Below are 24,617 nucleotides of genomic sequence, written 5' to 3' on the forward strand. Positions count from 1 at the left end.
TCCGTGGCGCCCACTCAAAACAAACCGTCTCACCAGCATTAGAGCTGGGGGTTGTGCAACGCGGCAGGGGTCAACTCCAACTTCTTCTCCGCAGGGGGTGAGGGAGGCTGGCTTATTTTTGGCAGGACCATCTGTCACAGACTGAGGGTGGGGGGAAGGGTCCCGGAGGGTGTGCACAATACCCAGTTCCAAGACGGGGATGAATAAGGAGGAGGGTGTTTATTTCTGTTTTTATGAGGATTTAATTTTTTACAATAGAGAAGACACTGCAGCATTAACTCTTAAGTGAGTCAGTAAGACACATGGAGAGAGAAAGAAAATGTTTGGTTTTGAGGCAACAGAATGTCAAACTTCATAGAAGATGCTAGCTGCAAAATGACAACATTTAAGTCTATTTTAGTTCAATTTTTATCTCCAAATCTAAATCAGTATTTTCAAATGAATACAGGCATTTCCACTTAGATTTCCTTTAGATATAAAACCAGGTTTCTCCTTCCCATTTTTGGTAACAACAGCTAACACTAATATAAATATCACTTACTCTTCCTAACAATGCTATGAGGTTGATACTGTTATTGTCCCCATTACACAGATGAGGAAACCATGGCACAGAGTGATTGAGTAATTTGCCCCAGGGCACACAGCTACCAAATGGAAGAGCCAGAACTCAACCTAAGCCAGGGGTCAGCAAACTCATTGGTCAACAGAGCCAAGTATCAACAGCACAACGATTGAAATTTCTTTTGAGAGCCAAATTTTTTAAACTTAAACCTCTTCTAATGCCACTTCTTCAAAATAGACTTGTCCAAGTCGTGGTATTTTGTGGAAGAGCCACACTCAAGGGGCCAAAGAGCTGAATGTGGCTCGAGAGCCGAAGTTTGCCGACCACGGACCTAAGCCATGGGCTCTGGCTCCATGCCAGTCCTGCATCGTGCTTAGCACTCCTAAGGTCGTTAACTGAGGGTTATCTTTGATGCTTCAATCTCTTGAAAACAATGGTTAGGCTAGAGCTCTGAAATTCTGATTTCATCAGACCAGTGTATCTCAAAGCACCCTGTTCTTTCCTTCAAATGTGTATCTAATGTGATTACCGATGTACTAGACTGCTGACTGCGAACAATCAGATGGAAAGGGGTCCGGAGTGAGAGCTGTGTCTGCTTTGTTTCCCAGCAGCATTCTCAATGTGTCCAATAAGTATTTGCTGACAAACGCTCCCACCGCGTCTGCTGTCCTCAGTCTTCACGGACGGCTCACCTGGAGCCTCACTTCTACAGGGTCACTAGATGCTACTGCTCCTCAGGGCTCCGCCCAGGCACTCCCTAAGCCACGCCCACACGCCCGTGGTGTCTGATACTCCGCCATGTAGACCTCTAGCCCGCTGGTCTCCTATGACCGCAGATCTGCATCCCCAAGGCCCCCCACACACACACACACATCTCCTCCCCTGGTGTCCCAATCTCAGCACACCCCACGCTGAGCTTCTGACAGTCTCCCTGAAGCTGAGTCAGTGCAGGCTCCCACCTGGGGGCAGAGCAGTCAGGCAGTGCAGAGACCTGGAGTCTGCCTGAGGGCCTCCCTCCTCCACCTCTGTCTATCCACCTGCCATCAGGGACTGCAGATTTCACCCCCAAATACCCATTTGTCTCTCCATATCCATTCCCGCCATCCCTTCCGCCTGCCCTTTGAGAAGCTTCTGAATGTCTCCCTGCCTCCACGCTCACTTGTCTCCTGTGCTTATTTCAGTATGTTCCGTGCACATTGGTTCTTATAAAGGCAGATCTGATCACGTGACTCTCTCCTGCTGGCTTCTCCTGCTCTCAGGATAAAGACATTTTCCCTCCGTGGTTGTGCCATCCCGGGTGCCCTGCAAGAAAGCTGACTTGGGGGTGGTATGGACATGCATTCTAGGCTCAGGTAGGGAGCAGGAGGGAAAGCTCAGCCCAGGGCCCTTAGCAGGGTGACTGGGGACAGCACAGCCCTTGCTCTGGAGTCTGAGCTGGCCCAGAGCTGAGCGAAGCTTTCAACAACCTCTTTCCACAGAGCCAGGCTCTGCCAATGGCCTTTGTCTCTATGCAGTAGAAGGGCGGTTAGCCTCAGCTTCCCCTGGCCCAGGGAGAGGGTCCCCTGTTGGGCCCTTGGCGGCTCCAGTTCTAACGTGGACCTCAGTGGGAACTTCTTGTTCTACGTTCTACTGTTGCCAACCCCAGAGGCCTTCCTCGCTGGGAAGGCCTGTGTCTCTGCTGCCCTTTCTGTGGGATCTCCAGGAAATGAGGACTTGGTCAACCCCCAGAGAAACAGAATCCAGCACCTTCTCACCCCTCACAGCCGGCCCTCTCCAGCCCCCTCCCTTCTGCCCTGCAGCCTCCCCGGGTTCCCCAGTGGGCAGGGCGGGTCTCTGCTCTGCTGTCAATCTTGCCCATCTCGCTTTAAGCACAAACCTCGGTTCTTTAAATGCCCAGGGCCAACCTGATTTGTCCTCTTTCCTTTCTGGTCTTAACTTGACCACAGTTACCTCTCCTTCTCTGTCCGGCCACCCTGGCTTCCTTGTGGCATCTCAGACTCATGGGGCGGGGGGAAGAGGGGGGCCAAGGGAACAAGCTGCCCTCCCAGGTTCTGCTGGAACCCTCTCCCCAGGCCCCGCTCTCACCTCCTCCAGGTGTTCGCTCAAAGCTCCCTTCCCAGGGGTCTTACGTGGCTTCCCACTCCACAGTCACCCCCACACGCTCCCTTCCTGCTCCTGGCTCTTTATTTCCCCTTACCACCGTGTAACAATCTACTCTACTTGTTGATCTTGTCCACTGTTCCTTCTCCCAGCTTACAATTTGTGTTATAAGGGCAGGGATATTGTGAGCGTTTTCACTTCTGGATCTCCAGCACCTGCAACAGTGCCTGCGACATAAACATGCGTTACCTGAGTGGACGGACCTTTGCTTTGCCCTCACTGGGTTGTAGGCCGCCTGCTAAGCTCACCTCTGCAAAGCCAGAGACCTTCTGGATACCCACACCCTCCCCCCTGCCCACGCCCATGCCAGCACAGTGGCTGCCTCCCCTCGGCCGCCCCTCATACACTCGTTGCTGAATCCTTAAAACTGGGTCCCATTGCTGGGGGCTTCCCAGGATAAACCAGATGTCTGTACGCTGCCGGTCATCATTATTCAATGCTGATGTTCATTTCTAATTATTATCCAACAGGGAACAATCCATTACTGCTACAGCACGGGCTGTAATTACTGGCCTTCTGGAGTCTGTGTTGCCCATCGCCACAGGGCTGCCCCCTGGCAACGTGAGCATGCGGGTTTGGCCAAGTGGCATAGTCTCTCCACGACTCTCTCTCCACAGGCTCCCACTTACATTGTGAGGAGCAGGGTGCTGGGAGGGGGGCTGAGCGTGTGGAAGAACCTCCCAGTAGTTCTTCTAGGCCAGAGCCGCGTGAGCGGGAGTAGCAGAGCCCGAAGTTGGAAATAAACCAGAGGGTGTGGTGGAGCCTCCACCCGCCAGAGGCTGAGAGCCAGGCCTCTTAGAGGCCTCCTGAGCACCCTACCCCTGCACTCGAGCTTCCACATGCCACACAACAGCTTTCTTCAGTGAATCTGCCCGGCAGGCCTTACCCTGGTCCCCAGATTGGTACTCAGAGCCCCTCAGAACCTGCCTGCCCACCCCCTGCCACCTCCCAGACCCCGAAGGAGCCCTGCCTCTCACTGACCCCTGGACATACCTGACACCTCTGCTTCGGGCCCTCGGCTCGGGTGATGGCAGCACTGCTGCTCCCAGAGGCACAGGCAGCCGCTCCGAGAGGGCACCACATCTCTGTAACCACCCTGTGGGCCCTGGCAGGAGGCCCTGACAGCTGGGACCCGACAATCCGAGTGCAGGCTCAGGGAGGCCGGATGCCACCAGTCCATTCACATCATTCCAGCTATTCCTCTACTAGGAAAACTCAGAGGCTCACATCACACAACTGATTTTCAATCAAACACGACGTTTCTGGGCAGAAGAAGGCAGGAGAGGGCAAGGCAGGAACTGACCCTGGAAAGACTTGGGGCATGACACATGCAGCCAGCACACAGCCCATGGCATGCCCCGCCCTGGGCTCCGGCTCCCGCCCCTTCCATCGTCAGTCTGCATCACAGCAAGCAGTTCCCAAGGAGATAAACCATTGTCAGTACCAACAAGAATGCCCTTGGCCCCCAAACACAGCAACTTCCAGGCAAGAGTCGAACCAGCCTTGCCTGCAAAGCCACTGCACACACATAGCCCATTCAAAGTGCAGTAACAGAAATGAGCGACAAGGTAAATAATGAAAGAGTTGCCAAAATACCAATTTTTCCTCTTTTCCCATTTGCTCCTTTTTCGCCCTTCGGGCCCTGGGGACCAGGCTGTCCATCCGACCCGTTGTGTCCCGGTAGCCCACCGAGTCCTGGCGGTCCTGCATCAAACACGGAAACAAACATTAAAAACATCTCTTTGCTGAAGTTCAGGTCATTCCCTGAAGCCAGTGAACCCGGGCAGCATCCACACCTTTCCCAGATCCTTCCCGCTTCTCCCCAACCTTCCCTGGCCTGGGGCAGTGACAGGTGGGGGTGGTGAAGGCGGGTTCTCAAGTGGGAGGGGCAAGAGAGTTCAAGATTGGGGCAGAGAGGAGCGGGGACACAGTGATAGTGAGGTTTGGCTCTAGAATCTTCCCCTTCCCCACCTTAGCCCCTTCTGAGTGATCCTGGGGGGTTAGCTACCCATATTCCCCCCATGAACTAGAAAAAGCCATGGGCTCTTACCTGGTGGGCCAGGTGGGCCTAGAATAGAAAAAAAAAAAAAATTTTAAATGGTGAAAGCAAAGCCAGCTCCACCCCTCAAAATTATTTCCCCCTCTTAGAATGTACTGGCGAGGAACGGCCCATGCCTTTTAATTCAGTATATTTACCCAAAAGATTCTTTTTTTTTTTTTAAATCAATCTTTATTGTTCATATTATTACACAAAAGATTCTTAAAATCAAGTCAGCACAGACACATTTGCCAACCAAAACCACTTCTGTTTAAGTGTCAGTGGACCTAGAATAATTGTATTGATTCAGAAATCAGTCATCTCTCAAGCAATCAACTTAACTCAATGAGGCTGGGTGACAATACAGGTAGGCACTACAGCCCTGGCACACGTAAGTGCCGGCATTGCAGGGCTGAGGTCTGGCTGTCCCGAGAGCGGTCCCAAGGGCTCCCAGCCAGCCAGTGTGTCTCCGCCAGGCCACGGAGGGGGGCTGACAGCAGAAGCTGGTTCACCTCCTACTCTCTATTTTGTTGCAGAAAATAGCCCAGGACGAATTGAGGGCCCAGATCAGGTAGCAAATAGTTTCCTTGTAGTGAAATTACCCAGAAAACCTAAGGGTGTTCAGATGGATCATTTACACATAATCTAACAAAAGAATTTTGCTTTTCCAAATACGAGAGTCTTCTTATCAGTTATTCTATGTGAGCACTCAGACAAGCTGGTGAGGCTGTAGAGGGGGCAGCTGAGGTCCTCCCGTTCTCCAGGCTGCATGTGATCACCAGCACTACCGGGGAAAGGTCTTCCACAAACCCAAGCTGTGGCTTGGTCACCATTTACTAAGCACCTACTATGTGCACCAAAATTCACTAAGCAGCGGCAAACGTGGCCCCTGTGTCTATTGTATTGACAACCTACCAGGGGAAGGTAGGTACTTTGCCATCACAATGAAATGTGAGGGAGCTGCAGAGAAGCAAAACCCCAAAGGGGTGCTGGGGCAGCCTGGGCACACAGCCGTCTGAGAGGCCTCCAGAGAAGGTGAGCCTGGAGCTGGGGCACTGAAGAAGCAATGGGGAAAGCGGTCCATGGTCACAGCGGATGAAGCCCACCTCACCTGGGCCTGCCTTTTCAAAGATGAGCCCAGGGTAAAGCTAGATCTTGCTCCCGGGCTCTGAGCCCAGGGTCTGCCTGCCCACATCTCCCCAGGGCACCAAAGCTCTCTCCCCTCACCCTGAAGTTGCCAATTCAGTCCTGTGTCCTATGGCCTTCCCACCCCAACCCTGGCAGCCTGGCCTCTGCCAACGCACCACCTCACGTGGAAACTTATGCCTTTTACACCGAAGTTTTAATAGAGGAGCTTTCTGTGTAAAAGGAGGCCCAATTTCAAGCTGGTGTGAAAGGGGAAGGTGTGGCCTTCGAAAAGCAATCTGAGGTGCCAAAGAACCCCCGCACCACTCCTGTAGGGAGGCACGGATGTGCTCTCCCACAGCGTCAATCTCCCCTAAGTGGTCTCAATAGTCCCTCACACATTCACTGCACAGTATGGCCCTCCTGTCACCATAAAAATAAGAAAGAAAGAGGCTTTTCCTGTGCCTCTCGACAAGGCTTTTGTGCCTGTAATTCCATCCCTCCGAGCATTTCCCCAGCACTCATTACGGTCACACGAGGGAACTCTGAGAAGGGACTTCCGGAGAGGGAAGAAAGGTGCTTAAGCTACAAGAGCTTCAGAATAAAGGACCAAGCTGTTCTAAAGATATTTAACTTTCTGTGAGGGCTGAGATGTGACTTGAGTAATTCAATTAGCATTTCCCAAGAAGCCACAGGATTACAGCTTTTCTCTCTGAGGCCAAACCAAGCAAATGAGAGTCAGACTGACCGGGGTTCCTTGGGGAAGTGTCTTTCTTAGCAGCCCAACACCCCATTCAACACTCACAGAAACCCCAGGTCATTCGGCAAACTCCCAGTGAGCGCCTCCCGCACAGGCAATGTGGGCTCTGGGGAGAATACTGCCGGAAAGGGTGAGGTTTCTTACTCCTCAGTAGGCACATTGCAGCCCTGGGCACAAGTGAAGCGTGGATGGGATCTCCCCAGAGCCTGGGCCCTGGGCTGAGGGGCCCAGCAAAGCTTCAGAGCGCTACAAAGTCTTGGTTATACTGTAAGGTCCACGGGAGCATGCATTTAGTCCATAACAGACTTTTCATGTGAAAAGGATTCTTCCTGTTTCCTCAGAGTGTAGTGGATTCCCTTTGGAAATGCCAGGTCTGAAATCCGGCTCTATGGCCCATCCTGGGGTGGGGGTGTGCATGAACTTGCTCCCATCTTCTGAAGGCAGGAGGTAGGCACCCCTCCCCTCAGATGAGATGCAGGACTCTGTCTGTCTCAGGTGTAGACAAGCATATCAAAACCACCCTCCTCCTCCGCCCCATCCATCAGACACTCCTTGTCGCAAGGCTTGCTGCGCCCAGAGGTTCATTCCCTCTCCTGTCTATTCGTCCTTGAATCACTGAGTGCAGGGGGCCAGCGTGTGACCCTGCCAGTCCCACCCAGCACACGGTAGGCACCACACAGACCACACTTCAGAAAAAGTGCTTTCTCCACTAATTAACAGTTTGCTTCTAGAGCTTCCCATGCATGTTATATGTATCATATGTGTATGATGTAGGGAAATAATGATTTCTGGTAAGAGATCTCTACCACTTAGCGAGGTCTTTTTATTTCTCTTCCTTTTAAAAAACTAATGGGAACAGGAAAACATCCATGGCTTTGGTTCAAGGTACCACACTTTTCTAATTACCGGAGACCTCATTATTTTTCATGGCTATATTTCTATGGCAATACTGAAAATATTATTTTTCATAATTATGTGACAATTGATTTTCATGCCATTAAAAACATCTGCTAAAAGTAAACCAACATGTATTTTTATGACCTACAGTGTTACTAGGTGCTCCCTCCGCCGGGCCCTTGGCTAGTGTGCCTGTGCACCGAGGCAGCTGGGGTGAGCGAGCGCGGCCAGCCTACCTGTCAGGCAGATGCCCTTGGTGCTGTTGCACAGGTCCACCATCACACGGATCTGCGGGGAGAGAGGCTGTGATTAGTAGCAGCATAGCAGGCAGGGGGCCGTGAGCTTGCCCTTTATTCACACAAGAAGAAAGGAGTTATAAAAATTCACAGAGTAACTTGGGGAGAATATATAGATGTCCAAGGAAAAGTTAACCTAAGACACAAAAGAGATCTTTAAAAGATTTGAAGATATTTAATATCGGAAGCTCATCTATCACCGATGTCAGAATTTTCTTGATTTCTATTGGAGAGGGAGAGGATGGTGAAGGGATTGTCAAATTCAATTTTCAAGGCTATCCTAAGCCAGCACCCAGTGTCTAAAGGTCTCAATCTGCCGGCCTGAATACAGAGGGTCGGCAGGCTCAGTGGTCAGGAGCAAGCACTGATAGCTGGGTGAGCAGGGACACTTTTGTTTTCTCTGAAAATGTAAATAATATAAGCCCTAGAGGGCAGTTATCTCAGGGAATGTGGATGGTACCTACTCAACACCGGATGGCACCTGGGGTCAGGGGTGTCATTCCAGCGAGGTGTTAGACTGATATTGGGTCTCCCACACCTACTGTGCAGTCCCTTCTCTCATCCATTCTCCCATGCTCCTAATGAACTTCACAAAAACCCAGTCTGATGAGGTCCGTCCTGATTCAAACAGGTATGTGATTCCTTGCTGCTCTAAAGATAGAGCAAAATCCCTCCTTCTGTGGGCTCACCACATGCTGCTTCCCCTCCCTTTTTGTCTGTCCTCCAGTTACACTCTGCCTCAGTTTGCTTGTCTGTAAAATGGGGAGAGCATTAGTGCTTACTTCTTAGGATTGTTGTGATGATTAAATAAAAGTGTTATGTGTGAAGTTCATAGAACAGAGCCTAGTATGTAGGAAGTATGTATAAAAGTATTTTCCATTTCACGAAGGCAGCAGAATATGTGGAGAGAAGCATGGATTCTAAATTTAAACTGCCTGTGTTCAAAGCACGACTTTGCCACTCATAGCAGTGTGACTTTAGACAAGGTACTTGACCTCTCTGTGCTTCAGTGTCATTGTCTGTACATAAAGCTCACAGCCCTACCTTATTACGTGGCTACATGGATTAAATGAACAACTAGATGCAACTCATTTAGAACAGACCCAACACATGATAAGCCCACTCTTTATTCTGTTGTTTTGACAATTCATTGAATGTACTAAGGACTTCATTAATTTATCATCCAAGAATTTTCAATATCTAGATACAGCATTTTTTAGATCCAAATCATGTGGCTTTTCAAGCTGTGGGGAGAAAACATATTAGTTAAGAAATAAAGTTGACACAGCTGGATCGACATTCCAGGAGAAAATAGAAACTGAATCCCTACTTCACTCCTTACATTAAATAAGTTCATTAAATGATACTGATAAAAAATGTAAAAGTAAAAAAGAAACTAGTAAAGGTACTAGAGGACACCTGGGGAAAATATTTATAATAGCATTAGAAGGGGAAAGACTTCTAAGAACAAAACAACTCCTATGCTACATATAGAGAGAGATTGAATTGATACATTTGACTACCTAATACTTAAAAAATTTACCAGAGGTAAAACACTACAAGCAATAACAAAGGAGAAACACAAACCTAGAAAAATACTCGCAAAATGCTTCTATATAAAGAGCTGTTTTGAAGAAACACATAAAGGAACAAGAAACCAAAAGAAAAATGGGCCCAAACTTGAAGTTCAGAAAAAGGAAAGAGATTCATCTCCACTTAGAGCTAAGGAAATAAATCCAAGCAATGGAATTCTATTTCTGCCTGTTAGGTTTGTAAGTAAAGAGGAAGAGATCACATGTCACAGGCTTGTCAGGAAAGCAGCGCTCCCATGTCCTGCTCATGGAAGTTTAAAGGGATACTCTGCCTCTTTGGAGAGATTTGGGCAATAGCTATCAAAATGTACATGAATCTACCTTTTGATCCATCCATATACTCTGAGATTTTCTCTACAGATGCACACATATATGTGTAAGACGTAAACATAAAGATGGTTGTTGCAGAAATGTGAGCAAGAGCAGAGACTGAAAACAACCTAAATATTTATCAGTGAGCTCTAGTTAACATGTAGCATAGCTGCACAAAGAAATACTGCCGGGGTGGGGAGAAGAGAATTTCAATCCATAAGACTGATATTGTGAGCTCTTCAAGATAAATTTAAAAATGCAAAGTACAGAGCAGCATATGAAATGTACTTCCATTTATATAAAAAAGCCATGCAGCCCTGGCCAGGTAGTTCAGTTGGTTGGAGAGTTGTCCTGTACATCAAAAGGTTGTGGGTTTGATTCCCAATCAGGGCACAGACCTAGTTTGTGGGTTTGATTCCCAGTTAAGCTCATACGGGAGGCAACTGATCAATGTTTATCTCTCATATTGATGTTTCTCTCTCTCTCTCAGAATCACTAAGCACATATCCTCGGGTGACATGTGCTCTGTTAGTCATTTTATTTCTAAAATGCTTCCTGCTCCTTGCCGCTTTCAAGATTCTCTCTTTATCTTTGGCTTTCCAGGCTATTTCTGGAGAGAAATACAGAAACCTTGAGTGAGGAGGAAAGGAGGGCCAGGTGAGAGGGAGCTGCCCTGAGCATGACACACCCTGTTGTTTTATTCGAAATCTTCACCTTTTCAATTAAACTCTTTAGAAAGAACATGTTTTGATTTGAGGGGAAATTTGTTTTGTCTTCTGTCTAGGTTTATTCTGGTTGGTAGGAGGTCCAGAGGAAAACTCGGTCTGCATTAACTTTTTGTAGTCTGTCAACAGTATTTGTTGACTGCCTTAGAAATCTACTGTGAAATATATCACACACATCACAGATGTATAGAATGTGCAAGAACAGCTTAAAGATGAGTAATAAATACACGCGTACATACTGCCCCCAGCTTAAGGACTGGGAACATGCAAGTGCCCCTTCTCAGAACACACCCTCCCACTCCCACAGCTCCAGCTGGAGCGGAGTGGGCCTGCTACTTTCCCTTTCATACAGATAAGGACACGGAGGCTCAGAGAGGTCGCCTCATTTACTCAAGGTCACACGCTGGCTCACAGAAGAGCCGGGCTCAGCTCCAAGTCTACTACACTTTTTATTATGGCTCTGATGAGTATCTCAAAGGAACCAGACAGAAAAAATTTTGATTCATTGTTTTTAGTCATTTTCATAAATAAATGTAATCAGCTGCACAACTGACAAAATTTATTATAAAAAAATGTATAATTGCCCATTGAGAAGACCATTAAAGACTTTACAATGCTTCATTTGTTGCCTTGGGGATTACAGCAGAAGCAGAGATGTCAGACAATGGAAAATCAATAGGGGAAATTAGTCTTTTTCTTTTATATTCATATGGGTCTGGTTTAGGCCCAGGTTCTGTTAAAAAAGATGAAGATTCATTTCCTGATCTTTTGACTTCATTTATATGATGAATGTCAATTAAATATTTACCAGGAAATTGTGTTATTCTTCACTGTGGAATATTACTTGGGAATATTCTTTTAACAAATGTGGGCTGTATAAGATTGTATCAAGGGGAAACATAGGGTATGAAGAGGTGAATGTAAAAAAGTCAGAAATATTTATTTTCCTGATAATAGTGATTAAGAATTGGGATGAAAATAAGAAAATCCAAATTGAAAGTTACAAAATCTACACTGTCAAATTAAGGAGTCACAGTCGGCACAGAGGAATCTTGATTTAGAATTGGAGAATAGGGCAATCTGGGAGAGGCTTTAGAGCTCATTGTCTGGGGTGTTGGCATGATCCATTCATAGGGTGGCCCTGCTGGGAGGCCACCCCCCTACCCCCCTCAAGTCACCTTGGCCATCCCCTTGGGACAGTCTTTGCTGTGCCCAGTATGCTGTGCTCACATCTTCACTGAGGCCTCAGTTAAAATAAATGCCAGCTCGCCAGGAGGCTTTTCCTGACACCCAACTGAAAGTAGCCCTATCACCTCACCCAATTTTTCTCTTTGTGGCATTACCATTATCCCATATTGTCTTGCCTGTATATACATTCATTTATTACCTGCCCCTGCTCTCCAAAGAATGGAAGCCTTTAGAGAGCAGGAGAACTTCTGTCTGTATCCCCTGTGCAGAGGGCAGTGCCTGATTCCAGGCCCAGAACTTCATGGGGCAGACAGGGTTCAAGTCAGAAAGCACATCAGTGGTCTCCCAGGAAGAGCTTACCTTGAAAGAATGTGATGGCCAGTTGTTAACCAGGGTCTCTGATATGAGAATCTGACAGTGTTGGGAAGAGGGTAGGTGAGGCATAGGAAAGGTCCATGGCTCTGGTGGGAAGCCCTCCCAACCCAGCTACAGGAGCTTGGAGGACACATTCTATGGGAACAACAGCTGTCCCCTGAGCGCCACAGAACAAACAGCATCCCCGAGAGCTCAGGCTTAGCGCACCCTTGGTCAGCATGTCACAGAGGAGCTGGAATTGTCTGCTCAGAAGGAAGGCTGTGGCGGGTAAGGGTCATCTTCCCAATGAAAAGGTCAATGCAGCAGTGGACAAGGACACACCAAACTGAAGGGGACTTGTCAGCATCGACAACGCCTGCTAGTGAAGGGAGAAAAGAGCCAGAATAGGTCCTGCCAGTGGCCTGACCAGACCTTCCTGATTCCTCGCTGGTGTCTGAATTAGTAGCGCTCATGGGATTCATGGACAATTCACAGGCAAGGAAGGGGACCCTAGAGAAAAATAATTAACTTCCTGCTAATCTGTCATCAGACGGCACAAGATGACTTTAAATCCAACTAAAAAGACATTGGACATAATTTGGCAGTTTCTATTAGAAAGAAAATGCTATGAATTAGGAATTTCCTTTGTAGGAAGAGTATATAAAGATATCTGGACAAGAATGCTCATGGCAACATCCTATATAATAAAAAGGTAATATACAAATTGACCCTCACGCCCTTGCACAAGATGGACCCCCCCATGTGGTCAAAGATGGTCACCATTAAGATGTCCTGCAGGGGAAGGTAGTTGTGGGTGATCAGGCCAGCAGGGGAGGACAGTTGTGGGAGAGGGTGGGGAACAGGCCTTCAGGGGAGGGCAGTTGGAGGCAACCAGACCTGCAGGGGAGGGTAGTTGGGGGGGACCAGGCCAGCAGGGGAGGAGGGCAGTTGGGGGCGATTGGGCCAGCAGGGGGCGATCAGGCCAGTTAAGCATTGATCAGGCTGGCAGGGGAGTGTTTAGGGGGTTGTCAGGCTGGCAGGCAGGTGAGCAGTTGGGAGCCAGCAGTCCCAGATTGTGAGAGGGATGTCTAACTGCTGGTTTAGGCCTGATTCCACTGAGATTTTTTTTCTCATGAAGACTGAGACTAAGGATACAAAGAAGATTTTTGCTTCTTAGTTTATATAGTTTTAACAGAGGGGTTAGGGTTTTACTTTGGTAATTTTTCCTTTGCGGTGTTTTGAGTAATTCAGAGCGACATTATGTGAATCTAATGACCCAGCTTTCCATGGGAACCCACATATCTTGCCTTCACAACTACCCCATCACTCAGAATAACTTAGATCTCTGTTGCTTCAAGGAAAATAAATATTGAAAGAACTAGAACAGTTGTCTAGTCCAGTGATTTTCAAATTGTTCATTATTAGTCATGAAGTTTTCTTTTTCCCACATAAATGGCCAAACTCAAAAATATAAAACACAAAAATGGAGCTACTCTGGGTGAGCTGGGGTGGCGTGGGGTTTGGCCTTACTTACTTATCTGTAAAGTGAGAAGGTTAGACTAGACAGATGATTTCAAACACTGCTCCCCTGGGGATAGAGGGAGGAGATGGGGGACAAACGCTCAGAGACTGACAGTCTGGAAAAAAGAGGGATGAGAAAACTGAGGTCCAGAGAAAGCTAGTGGAGTAGCTCGCCTGGACTCATCCCCAGCTCCCAGCGCTGAATATTACGTTCCCCCACATCTACTTTTCCATACTGTCTAGCCTCTGCAAAACAAATAGCCTGAATTCAATGTGAGATACTAATGTTTGCTTTAGTTTAATTTGAATATGAATGGAATATTAGATTTCTACTAATTGAAAATGCATCAGTTTGGAGAAATCTTTTCCATGCAAAAGTGAAAGGTTTAATCAAACGTATTTCTTTCTCATCAGAATGAACAGAGCTAAGTGCAGTGAGCTGCCACTGTCCACTTGAACATAAAACCTTTTGGTAACAGGCTGCTTGCCCTCTAGACCTCCCTTCCTGTAGCATTTTACTCTCAGGACTGATTCATGAGAAAGGGAGTGAACCTGCCTGCTATGGCCAGCTAACACAGCCTCGGCAGGCTCCTCTGAATCTCCCAAGCATGGGCTCCTGCTGTCTGCTAGCCAGGACACTGTTTCAATTCTAAGATACCTTTCAGATCTGACCTATTTTGTAACTTCAATTCCATTTTTCTGAGACAGTTGAATAGTCTTGATGACTCTCCTTAATTATGCAAATTGATACTATGTGCACGCAAATGATTTTTTAGAAACAGCCCTAGGGAGCTGATAATCAGCCTGCCATTGACTGAGATTCCTTGTACTGCAGAGATGAGCCTGCAGATGTGGTGGCCCCGCATCCTGTACCTGATGGTTAGACTACAGTTAGAGGAGTTCCTCATGAGGGTCTGAAGCTGACTGGGGTCAGCTCATCTCTTGGAAAGGCAGGAATTCACACTGGGGCCTAGATATGGTGACAACAATCTGCAAACCCCAACAGGAAATGGGGATGGTCTTGTATATTAGTGAAGTTCTGGGGCCCGACAGGAAGATCAGCCAAGGTCCAGGCATTTGTCAGCTCAAGTGAGCCAGCCCTGGTCACCCCACATCAGCAGCCTGCGGCCAAATGCTCTTGTGGGTTCATCCTTCTGGGGGTGCTCAGAGCCCAGCTGAGTCCTGCCCAGCTTTCCCCAAAGATCCTGATTCCCACTGACCACCCCCTCCTGGGCCCAGCTGCAACCCTGTGTGGCTGGGGTTGGCACACATCTAGTGCATTACTTTGGCTTCTAACCAGATAGATAGGCTTTTATCGGTAAGGACTGTTTCATCCTTCTTCTGTTTGCCCCTTTCCCCTCATTAGAATGTCATCAAGAACACAGTAGGTACTCAATAAATACTTCACTACTGATTACTCACTCCATTGGGTGGGAGATATGCTCCTCAATCAAGGACGTTCCCTTCTGATCGGCAGTAACGTGTGTGGGAGCTGAGTATCTACAATAGCAGGTGGTTGGTTGCCTGTTTCTCTTTGTGCCTGTTTGCTTACGAAAGTTTCACTTTGGCAGACACTCCACTAGTCCCTAGAAAACAGGAGCTTGCAAATGCTAGGGTTCTCCTATTAGGGCCTGACTTAGGGCTGTCCTCCTCCTGCCCCACATCAACATGAATATAAAACCAGAACCATAGATTGCCCCTGGCCTGTGGAGGAATCACACACACCTTCTACACTCTCTTGAGAGGCACCTGCAGGAGTTCTGCACCCAGGACTGGCCAGGTTAGGTCAGCCAGGCCAAGACTGGCTAAAGGAGACTCACACATCACTGAAAAAGCCATGCCGTGGGGGAAACATGGCATTCACCAGCTCCTCTTGCTCTGCTAAGTGGGTTAGGATAGGGGTGGAGGACAACCTGCCCTGCAAGGAGCAGGGGTCAGACTATTCATCCCTAAGGCCCTGGGTTGGCTGAGTATGTTCCATGGGTGGAGCTGAATTGCTGGAGCTGAGTGCAGCCTGCAGAGCGCTCCCTCTCACCCGCCTCAGCCATGCCTGGGTTCACTAATGAAGTGCTGAGCAAATAATTAATGAGGGTTGGTTTGGAGTCCACCCATGAGCCTTGCACGCAAAGGTTGGAGAGTCACAGACACTGAGGCAGCCGGTCTGTCTGGGCTCAGGACTCCTCAACAATCCCAGATGCAGGGGGGCAGTTCCAGCAAATGCCCTCACCCAAGGTCTCCGGGAAAATTACTTACAGCTGGCATTAGGAACCGCCCAGCCTGGCATTTATTAACACGGGGGACATCCAACAATGCAGGACAAAAGTCCCCGAAGGACTATGTTCTCCCCTAAAGATGTGCTTCAGGCCTGACCCGGGGCAATGGGGGAGACAGGTGCCTGCACTGCCCAGGACCCTGCATGAGCACCCAGCCCTTGACAAAATAAGACCAATGGCAATACCACTGTGAGGTGTAAAGGAGGGAGTCCTTATGAAAACCATTTCATATGTTGCTTCATGATTTGAATATAAATCAGCTAATCTTGCTCTTTGAAAACCAATTCACACTACTTTATAAAGGCATTTAGCCAAAGTCCAATTACCAGATCAGGTTATCAACTGAATTAAAAATGTAACACAGAGTAGGATTTGTAGAAATAACCAGATACAAACCAGTAAGTGTCCTAACCCACTAAATACAAACTGCCATTGGTCACTGTAACCTCCTTCCTAACCTTCCCCTTCGCCCACCAGGAGCTCCTCAAGTGCCAATACGCCCCAGGGTCTTAGCCTTGTTCCATCTGCAGAGCAGGCAGCTACTTCTGGCTGCAGCTCGGGAATGGCCAGTCCTTTTTTTTGCTGCTCCTTCTGAGAGTCATGTGCAGCAAGGACTCCGCTGGCACCAAGTGACTGACCCTGCTCAGGCACCGCTCTCACAGCCTCCACCACCTCTGGTGCTGGGGTCGTCCTCCCTCCACAGGACAACACGGAGACAGCGCGGTATTCTGTCTGGTCATGCTGCGTCCATCTGAGACAGTTCTCCCCCGTCTCAGATGGACGCAGCATGACCAGACAGAATACCGCGCTGTAAAAAAGAAAAATAGCAGCCAAATATCAAATTCCTAATCTCAAATCCTTGTCTCACTTTACTTTTAAGAAGTTGTTATGTTGCAAATTGCCTATTTGTGAGTCCAGCAATTTTACAACTTATTCTGGCCAATTGCTTCTTAAAGGGGAAAGTACTAGTATGCGTATATATATTTTAAACACATACTAATGAAATGGAATAGCTTTCAAATGAAATGATGTGCAATCATGCGACATTAGAGGTGACTATTGGATCTTGAGATAGGAAAGAACATTCTAAGCAAGGAAGCAAAAGAAGAATCCATAGAGGAAGGACTTTATAGATTTGATGACATGAAAATGTATAAACATGAAAAGGCTTAGAAACAAAAGTAAAAGGGAGATAACACCCAAGGCCAAGGAACATGGGCTTTGGAGTCAGATGCGCTCCATCTGCTCTGATTTCTAATTCCTTCACTCACTGGCACTGGGACTTTGAACAGGATTCTTAACCTCTCTAAGCCTCAGTGACCTGTCTGTAAAATGGGAATGACAATAATGATGATAATAGTGCCCACATCAGAGGTAAAGCCAGTTTTGACATATATATCTAAAGGTCTTAGCATAGCATCTGGTGAGTTGTAAGTTCTCAATAAATGTTATAAACTTCATTAAGGGGAAAATAAGACTACCTGTGTAACACACAAGAAAAGCTAATAACTTGCCTATAAAAGATTATTTATAAATTAGTAAGAAAATATCTTTAAAAATTAAAAAATAAGCTAAGCCACGAATGAACCAAACTTACACAATGAAAAATTTCAAATCACCAATAAATTTGAAAAGAAATTTACCTTTGCTGTAATCAAACACCTGCAGCCCCCTCTCTGCTGTGAGGGATCCAACTGTCAGGTTCCCAGCCCTCCTCTTTTAAACCTCGAACTACCAAAGCTCTAACCCAAGCATGTCTAACTCAAAGGCTACCATGGGCCAAATAAACCTGTGTGGCCTGCAGACCGTGAGTTTGACATGATTGCTCTAATCCTTCTCCCACCCAATCTGGCTAAATTCCAGGCTTGTGATTCTCAAGTTAGGGTGTATTACAATTTACATAGTTTCCCAGGCCCAGACTCCATCAGTTCTGTTGTAAGAGACCCAGTGTGGAGCCAAGGCACCAGCTTTTAAAACAGTTTCTCCCAGGTCTTCTTAATGTACATGGCCCTACCCACATTTTGACAAGTTCTACCTGTGCCATCTTCCAGGTTCTGCATTTTCTCTCTCACCCCTTCCCCTTCTTTCCCATAAAACTTCCTGTAAGCTCAGAGCTTGAGAACTGAGCCCTGACTAAAGAGATGGAGATCCTTATGTCCTTTCCCTGATGATTTTTTATAAGTTTAAAATACCAAGCTTCTCCATAAGTTACCATACTACATCAGCTTATTAATTTACAAAATGTTTTAAAAATCATAATGTTTATACTTTTCTGTATTTTCTAACTTACTATAAAGGACACACTCACAATCAGAAAAAAAGTTATAAAACACCTAGCCATTCTCTCACATCATGTGTCATCCTCATGTCACTTCCCAGAAGTGTTTCCTCCTGTCCTGGGTTAGGGGTGTCCTATGTGGGCCTCCCCTTTTGGGGCGCTTCTGCCATTGCCTGATTACTTGTTTATTCCTCACTAACACTTCATAAGCCGGACCCTGTGCTTATAAAGGTAGGACAGCCTGGCTGGTGTGACCAGTGGTTGAGCATTGACCTATGAACCAGGAGGTCACAGTTCAATTCCCGGTCAGGGCACAGGCCCTGGTTGTGGATTTGATCCCCAGTGGTGGTGTTAGGGGCGAGGGGTTGCAGGAGGCAGCCAATCAATGATTCTCTCTCATTGATGTTTCTATCTCTCTCTCCCTCTCCCTTCCTCTCTGAAATCAATAAAAATATCCAGTATAATAAAGGGATAATATGCAAATTGACGATCATTCCTTCACACAAGATGGCTGTCCCATGTGGTCACAAGATGGCTACCACAAGATGGCCAGCAGGGAAGGGCAGTTGGGGGTGACCAGGCCTGCAGGGGAGGGCAGTTGTGGGGGACCAGGCCTGAAGGGGAGGGCAGTTGGGAATGACCAGGCAGGCTGGGGAGGGTAGTTGGGGGCAACCAAGCAGGTAAGGGAGGGCAGTTGGGGGCAATTGGGCTGGCAGGGGAGTGGTTAGGGGATGGTCAGGCTGGCAGGCAAAAGCGATTAGGGACAATCAGACAGGCAGGCTGGTGAGCAGTTGGGAGCCAGCAGTCCCGGATTGTGAAAGGGATGTCCGAGTGGTCCCAGATTGATGAGGGTCAGGCTGGCTGAGCGACACCCCCTCCCAGTGCATGAATTTTGTGCACTGGGCCTCTAGTATTTAAATAAAAGTAAGAAAATCTCTGGCACCAAAGGCTCACAATTCAGTTAATTGATTTAAAAAATTTTTTAAAGAGCTTAAAAAAAAAGTTTGGGTTTAATAAGGAGTAGACTGACTCGTGGTTAGAGCCTCCCTGTGTCCAGGGAATGAGTATTCTCAAGTTCAGCATCTCTCCTGTTTCCTGGTATACTTCCAACCAGGACCTGACCCCAGACTCTGGTCTGCAACTGCCTCTTCAACAGCTTCCCTTGGACATCTCAGGGAAATAATGTTAGGATGCCCCTCCCTGAACTCCTAGCACTCTGCTCAGTCCTGTTCCACCTGCAGTTCTGCCATCTCACTGAATGACAATTCTGTCTTCCCATTGCTTGGCCACTAACCTTGAAGTCATTTAATTCCTCCCCCCTCACCTCACACCTCATGTTAAAGCTGTCATGTCCAGACACTGTCCACTTCTTATCATCTCTACTGCTACCACCCTGGTCTGAACTACTATCATCTTTCACCTGGATTAATGCAATAGCTATACTACCGGTCTTTCTGCTTCCACTGCCCCACACAGTCTAGTCTCAGCATAATGATTCTTTGAAAAGGCGCATCAGATCATGTTACTTCTCTGCCTAAAATCCTTTAAAGATTCCCCATAAAGGTCAATATCTTTACAACAGCTTGTAAGGTCCTACATGAACTGGTTTCCTTCCTCCTCCCCCCAATTATCTTTCTGATCTCCTTTCCTACTACTCCCTCCCACCCACTCTGTTCCAGTCTCCTTGCTGTCCCCTGAGCTCCCCCAGACACGGTCCCACCACAGGGCCTTTGCATTTGCTAGTCCCTCTACCTGAATGGCCCTTCCCCAGATATCTGCTTGGCTCACTTCCTCCTCCAGCTTTTTCCTCAAATGTCACTTTTTCAGTGAGGCCTTCCCCACCCAAATGACATAATTGCATCTTCCTTTTCCCTTCTTTAATCCTCATCCCTATCTCATTGTTCTGCATAACTCTTATCTCCTTCTAATATTGTAGGTAATTTACTCTGGTTTACATCTGGCCCTCCCCCAGCCCCTTGAAAAAACATGAAGTCTAAGAAGATGGTGCCCAGTGTGTCTCAGTTGGCTGAGCATCATCCCATGCACCAAGAGGTTGCCGTTCGATTACCAGTAGGGGGCACGCAGAAGGCAGCAGATCAATGTTTCTCTCTTATAGATATTTCCACTTCTCTCTTCCTCTCCCTTCCCCTCTCTCTAAAAATCAACAAAAGCATTAAAAAAAAAAAAAGTCTAAGTGGATGGGAATTTGTATGCATTATTCATACTGTTCCTCTTATACTCACAATAATGCCTGAAACTGCCGAAACCGGTTTGGCTCAGTGGATAGAGCATCAGCCTGTGGACTGAAAGGTCCCAGGTTCAATTCAGGTCAAGGGCATGTACCTGGGTTGCGGGCACATCTCCAGTAGGGGGTGTGCAAGAGGCAACTGATCGATGTTTCTCTCTCATCGATGTTTCTAGCTCTCTATCCCTCTCTCTTCCTCCCTGCAAAAAATCAATAAAATATATTTTTAAAAAATAATGCCTAAAATTGTGTTGAATGAATGAATGAATTTCTGATAGAGAAAACACCTAACAATACCTGACACCATCTCCCATTTGGTCGGTGGCATGAATTCTGAGGAAGGAAGTTAAAAACTCTTAGCATGTCAAGAAATCAGATTCAGAAAGTGGGCTTAGTTTATATTTGCACTTGTTGAGCTGTGGATGAATTCATTTGTGAAGAGATTGTCATCAAGTACCTCACTAGGGGCACAGCAAAGAACGATGAGCTAAATTTAAAGAGACAAGGTGACTAAAGGTGACAAATTAGAGACCCAAACTGTACAGAGACAGGGTATTAGTTGTGCGATACAGACAAGTAAGTGCAGAAGGAGTTAGAGGAGGAAGAGATGAGTGTTTTGAAGTGAGTTGAGAATCACTTGTCTCCCCCAGGCCTCTAATGCAGTTTTCTGAAGCAGAAGTGTTCCTGGAATAATCTTTCACTAACTGTTAATAACAGCATTTTGTGCCCACACTGTTCCCTTCAACAAGCATCTTTAGAGAACTTCTGATTCTTATCTAAGCATTCTTATCCTCACCTTATAGTCAGAAAAGTGTACATAAATCACAGTTAAGTAAGTTGTCTGATGTTGGGGGAATGGACAAAGAATTAAGCCATTATCCCCCAGCTCTGCCCTGTGGCATTCTTTGTACATAGCAAAAACATTTGTGAAGACTGTCAACCTGCTCCCTGCTCGGCCCCTTCCTCCTTCAGCACAGGGAAGAGCTATGAGTGGTTCCTCCAGAAAACATTTGGAGGAGGTCCTTAGGGTGAGTTGCTCACCCACAAAATAACTGTGGATGCTGTTAGCATCATTACACTGGCTGGATGGGACCATTGGTCTGGCAAGCATGCCATTCATATGGGCTCCCAAAAGATTTGGTCAGTGAAAGAATGAATGCATGAGTTTACATTGGCATATATTAATATAAAACTATTATGATTATGATTACTATAAATAACTTTCCCAAATCTGGTGTCCAATATATATATATATATATATATATATATATATATATATATATATATATGTATATATATTTCCTTTTTGGGACCCATCAACCAGAGAAACAACTATCTGGGAAACAACATTCTTTTTAGAGGACTGTGCATTTCCTCAGTCACTAAACTTTAGAATCATCATCCTAGCATCTATAATACCTTTCTCTGGCAAGTTCTGTTGATCCCATCTCCATTGTTTTTATTATAAGACTCCAAAATTCCCTGAGTCAGAGAAAGGATGCATTTGAGAAATACTAAAATATCAGTGACAATAAGTTAACACATACTGAGTTCTAGGAAATATGTTAAGGATTTTTCATGGATTATTGAATTGAATCCTTATAATAACACTTAAGGTAGACCCTGCTATCAATGCTCTCTTAAGAATGAGGGAACTGAGAGACACAGAGAGGTTGAATGACCTGTGAAAGGTCACACAGCTAATAGAGGGGTCCCAAGTTAACAGATACCATGATTCCAGCAGTCATTATAAAGGCTTTGGGGTCTGCCTTTTACTTTTCAGACTTGCAAAGACCTCATTCATGAAGCAGACAGAGTTCTTAGAAGCAGAATGTTCTCTCCCTGAGTATTTTAATTCCTCAATTTTCCTCCCCTCTTTTTTCTTTCTTTTCATCTCATATTCAGTCTCAAATTCAGCATCCTCACTTCCAAACTAACCCCCTTCTGTGTTTCCTCAGTTTCGGCCCTGGTGCCACCACCCTTCTCAGTGTTGGATGGCTTTGGACCAGGTGGAACATTTCTTCCTAATATTACATTTGTAGTTACCAAGATCAATTCATTCTCCTCTCTTGATATTTTGAGGATATATACCTTCTTCTCCATTTCTGATGTCACCACTTTAGCCAGACAAAAGTTTTTTATTGCCTGGGCTAATGCAATAGCTTTCTAATTTTCTTCTTGCCTCTGGCCTCTCCCCTATCCACTCTTTCCTCTTTTACATCACTACAGCATTCCTATAAAACCACTTCTCTCAAGACTATCCCCCTGGCAAAAGGTCTACAATAATTGTCAAAAGTGGAAAATCAAGGCTCTCTCTCCCCCAGCCAACCTTAGTTCCACCCCACCCCAAACCCACACTCCCAGTGCAGAAAGGCCTGCTTGACCTCTTGCTCTTCCAGCCCTGTATGATTTTCATTCCAGCCCCTAGACCTTGGCTCAAGTTATTACTTGTGCTCTGAACGTATCGCCCTCCTTGCCTGCTCAAATCTCACCAACCCTACATTGCCCATTTCAAGTTCTATCTTCTCTGTGAAATCTTCCTTCATCACTTTAGTGAGAATTGGTTTTCTCTCCTTGACTGCGCCCATACTCATCACTCATCTCACTTTCCTCTATCGGTCTTCCTGTTCAGACGGATTGGTTCCAAGGTCCTCAAGTGCTGCCTATATGAAAAGGACTCCCCCTACCCCCCCTTCCTTTGCCTTTGAGTGGAAAGGATTCAACACTCACACGCTAATGTTACCCAAAAACAGGAATGATTTTGTAGTCGCCAGCTCATCATTTTAGGCTGGGTACAGTTACCCACAACACGTTCCCAAGTGCTTCACAGTTTTTACAGACAGCCCAGGTTCCAAAGTTCCCAGCACTCGGAGGAGCACAGGAAACTTTTTCTCAGTGGCAGACAAAGGGGTTACTTTATCTACTGCAATCAGAACAAACTCCACAAATTGCATTTTAAATGACCTTAAGTTGGCCTTGTTGTTTCAACTCCACCTTTCAGGAAAGAAAATTGTCTTGAACTTTAGTTAAACTAGAAGTAAATTATATCTTTTTAAAATACTGTTAAAACCCAAAGAGCTACATAAAAGCAACTGATGGGCTGAAAAAAAATGCTCCCTTTGTAGCAGAATCACAACTAAAAGCTTCAGCTTGTTTCACACAACATGACCTTTAGTCTGTAGATAAAATGCATGTAAATTAAGCTTGAATGTCAACTTGATTTAGACAAGGATTTCTTTTTGGGGGAAGGGGAGGGGAGTTTGAGGAATGTCAGCAAAAAATGAATATTTCTCTCCCCCCCCCACCCCCCCAAAATAACTGTGTTTTATCAGAGCTAAAGACTGAATGGTTTCCACACAGGTAACCATATCCTGGAGAACACAGAACCCTTGCTCTTCCAGCCCTGTAAAGTAAATTGTTCTCCTTTCTTAGAAATTGTTTTTGCTCTATCTCCCACTTATATTTTGTCAAATTTCCAAATAAAAGCATCCAAAACTTTTTTTTTTAGGACTGCCACCAAATAGAAATGAGCAGAATTTAACAGCAGTGGAGCCAGTCAGAATTGGGGTCAAGATGACTCTGTTAGTGGGTGTCAACCTTCGTCACCAGTGGCCATGCACAGGGGTGGTTGCCCAGGAAATCCAGGACAGACGAAGAAGCCCCGTTGCCATATCAAGGCTAACTCTCTTGTTTTCAATGACGAGATAATTTAGGTTGGTGTAACGCTGATCTAGGCTTGAAGAAGCCAAATATTATCATGAAGCAACAGCTGATAGAAGCACATATGAACAGACAGCTTGGCATTCTGAGGGATTCAAGATAAAGAATAACCCAGAAATAAAATGCGGAGCACATGGGGCAAGAAGGGCCAATGATAAGTGTGATTAATCTTACCAGCAACAGTGAACACTTACTGGGAACCCGACTAAACCAGGCTCTTGTACTCTACCAGCAGCACTTCCCTTAAAACTCCTAACAACTCTATGAGGTGCGCTATTATCTCAATCTTACAGGTGAGGAAACAGAGGCTCGGAGAAGTTAAAAGACTTGCCAAGGTCACCCAGCTAATGAGCTGAGAGCCCAGAATGTGAATTCGCCTCACACACTCTTCACCCTCCCCTCCCCTGGGCCACGCTGCTCGCTACCACAGCATACCTCAGGGAAGCATCTGGTACAGAGAATCTGGTTGGGACCTAACAGTGAAGAAAGACTCCCAGGTTGTTCAAGTGAAGGGCAGGGATGCAATGGCTGAAGGCAGCAGCAGCACCACAAGGGGACAACCCTGGACCCG

General features: G+C 46.4%; 1 protein-coding gene across 1 annotated transcript in view; it reads right to left on the reverse strand.

Annotated features, from left to right (window-relative positions):
- GLDN (gliomedin) overlaps positions 1-24,617 on the reverse strand; it is a 55,058-nt gene that overhangs the window by 21,193 nt on the left and 9,248 nt on the right. The window contains exons 2-4 of the mRNA XM_045582499.1: positions 7,779-7,830; positions 4,773-4,790; positions 4,319-4,426 (exon numbers count right to left, since the gene is read on the reverse strand). Coding sequence (XP_045438455.1) covers positions 4,319-4,426; positions 4,773-4,790; positions 7,779-7,830 — 178 coding nt within the window. The remainder of the gene's footprint in view (positions 1-4,318; positions 4,427-4,772; positions 4,791-7,778; positions 7,831-24,617) is intronic.

The sequence above is a fragment of the Pipistrellus kuhlii genome, unplaced genomic scaffold (genome assembly GCF_014108245.1).
Source record: "Pipistrellus kuhlii isolate mPipKuh1 unplaced genomic scaffold, mPipKuh1.p scaffold_m20_p_1, whole genome shotgun sequence".
Taxonomy (NCBI): domain Eukaryota; kingdom Metazoa; phylum Chordata; class Mammalia; order Chiroptera; family Vespertilionidae; genus Pipistrellus; species Pipistrellus kuhlii.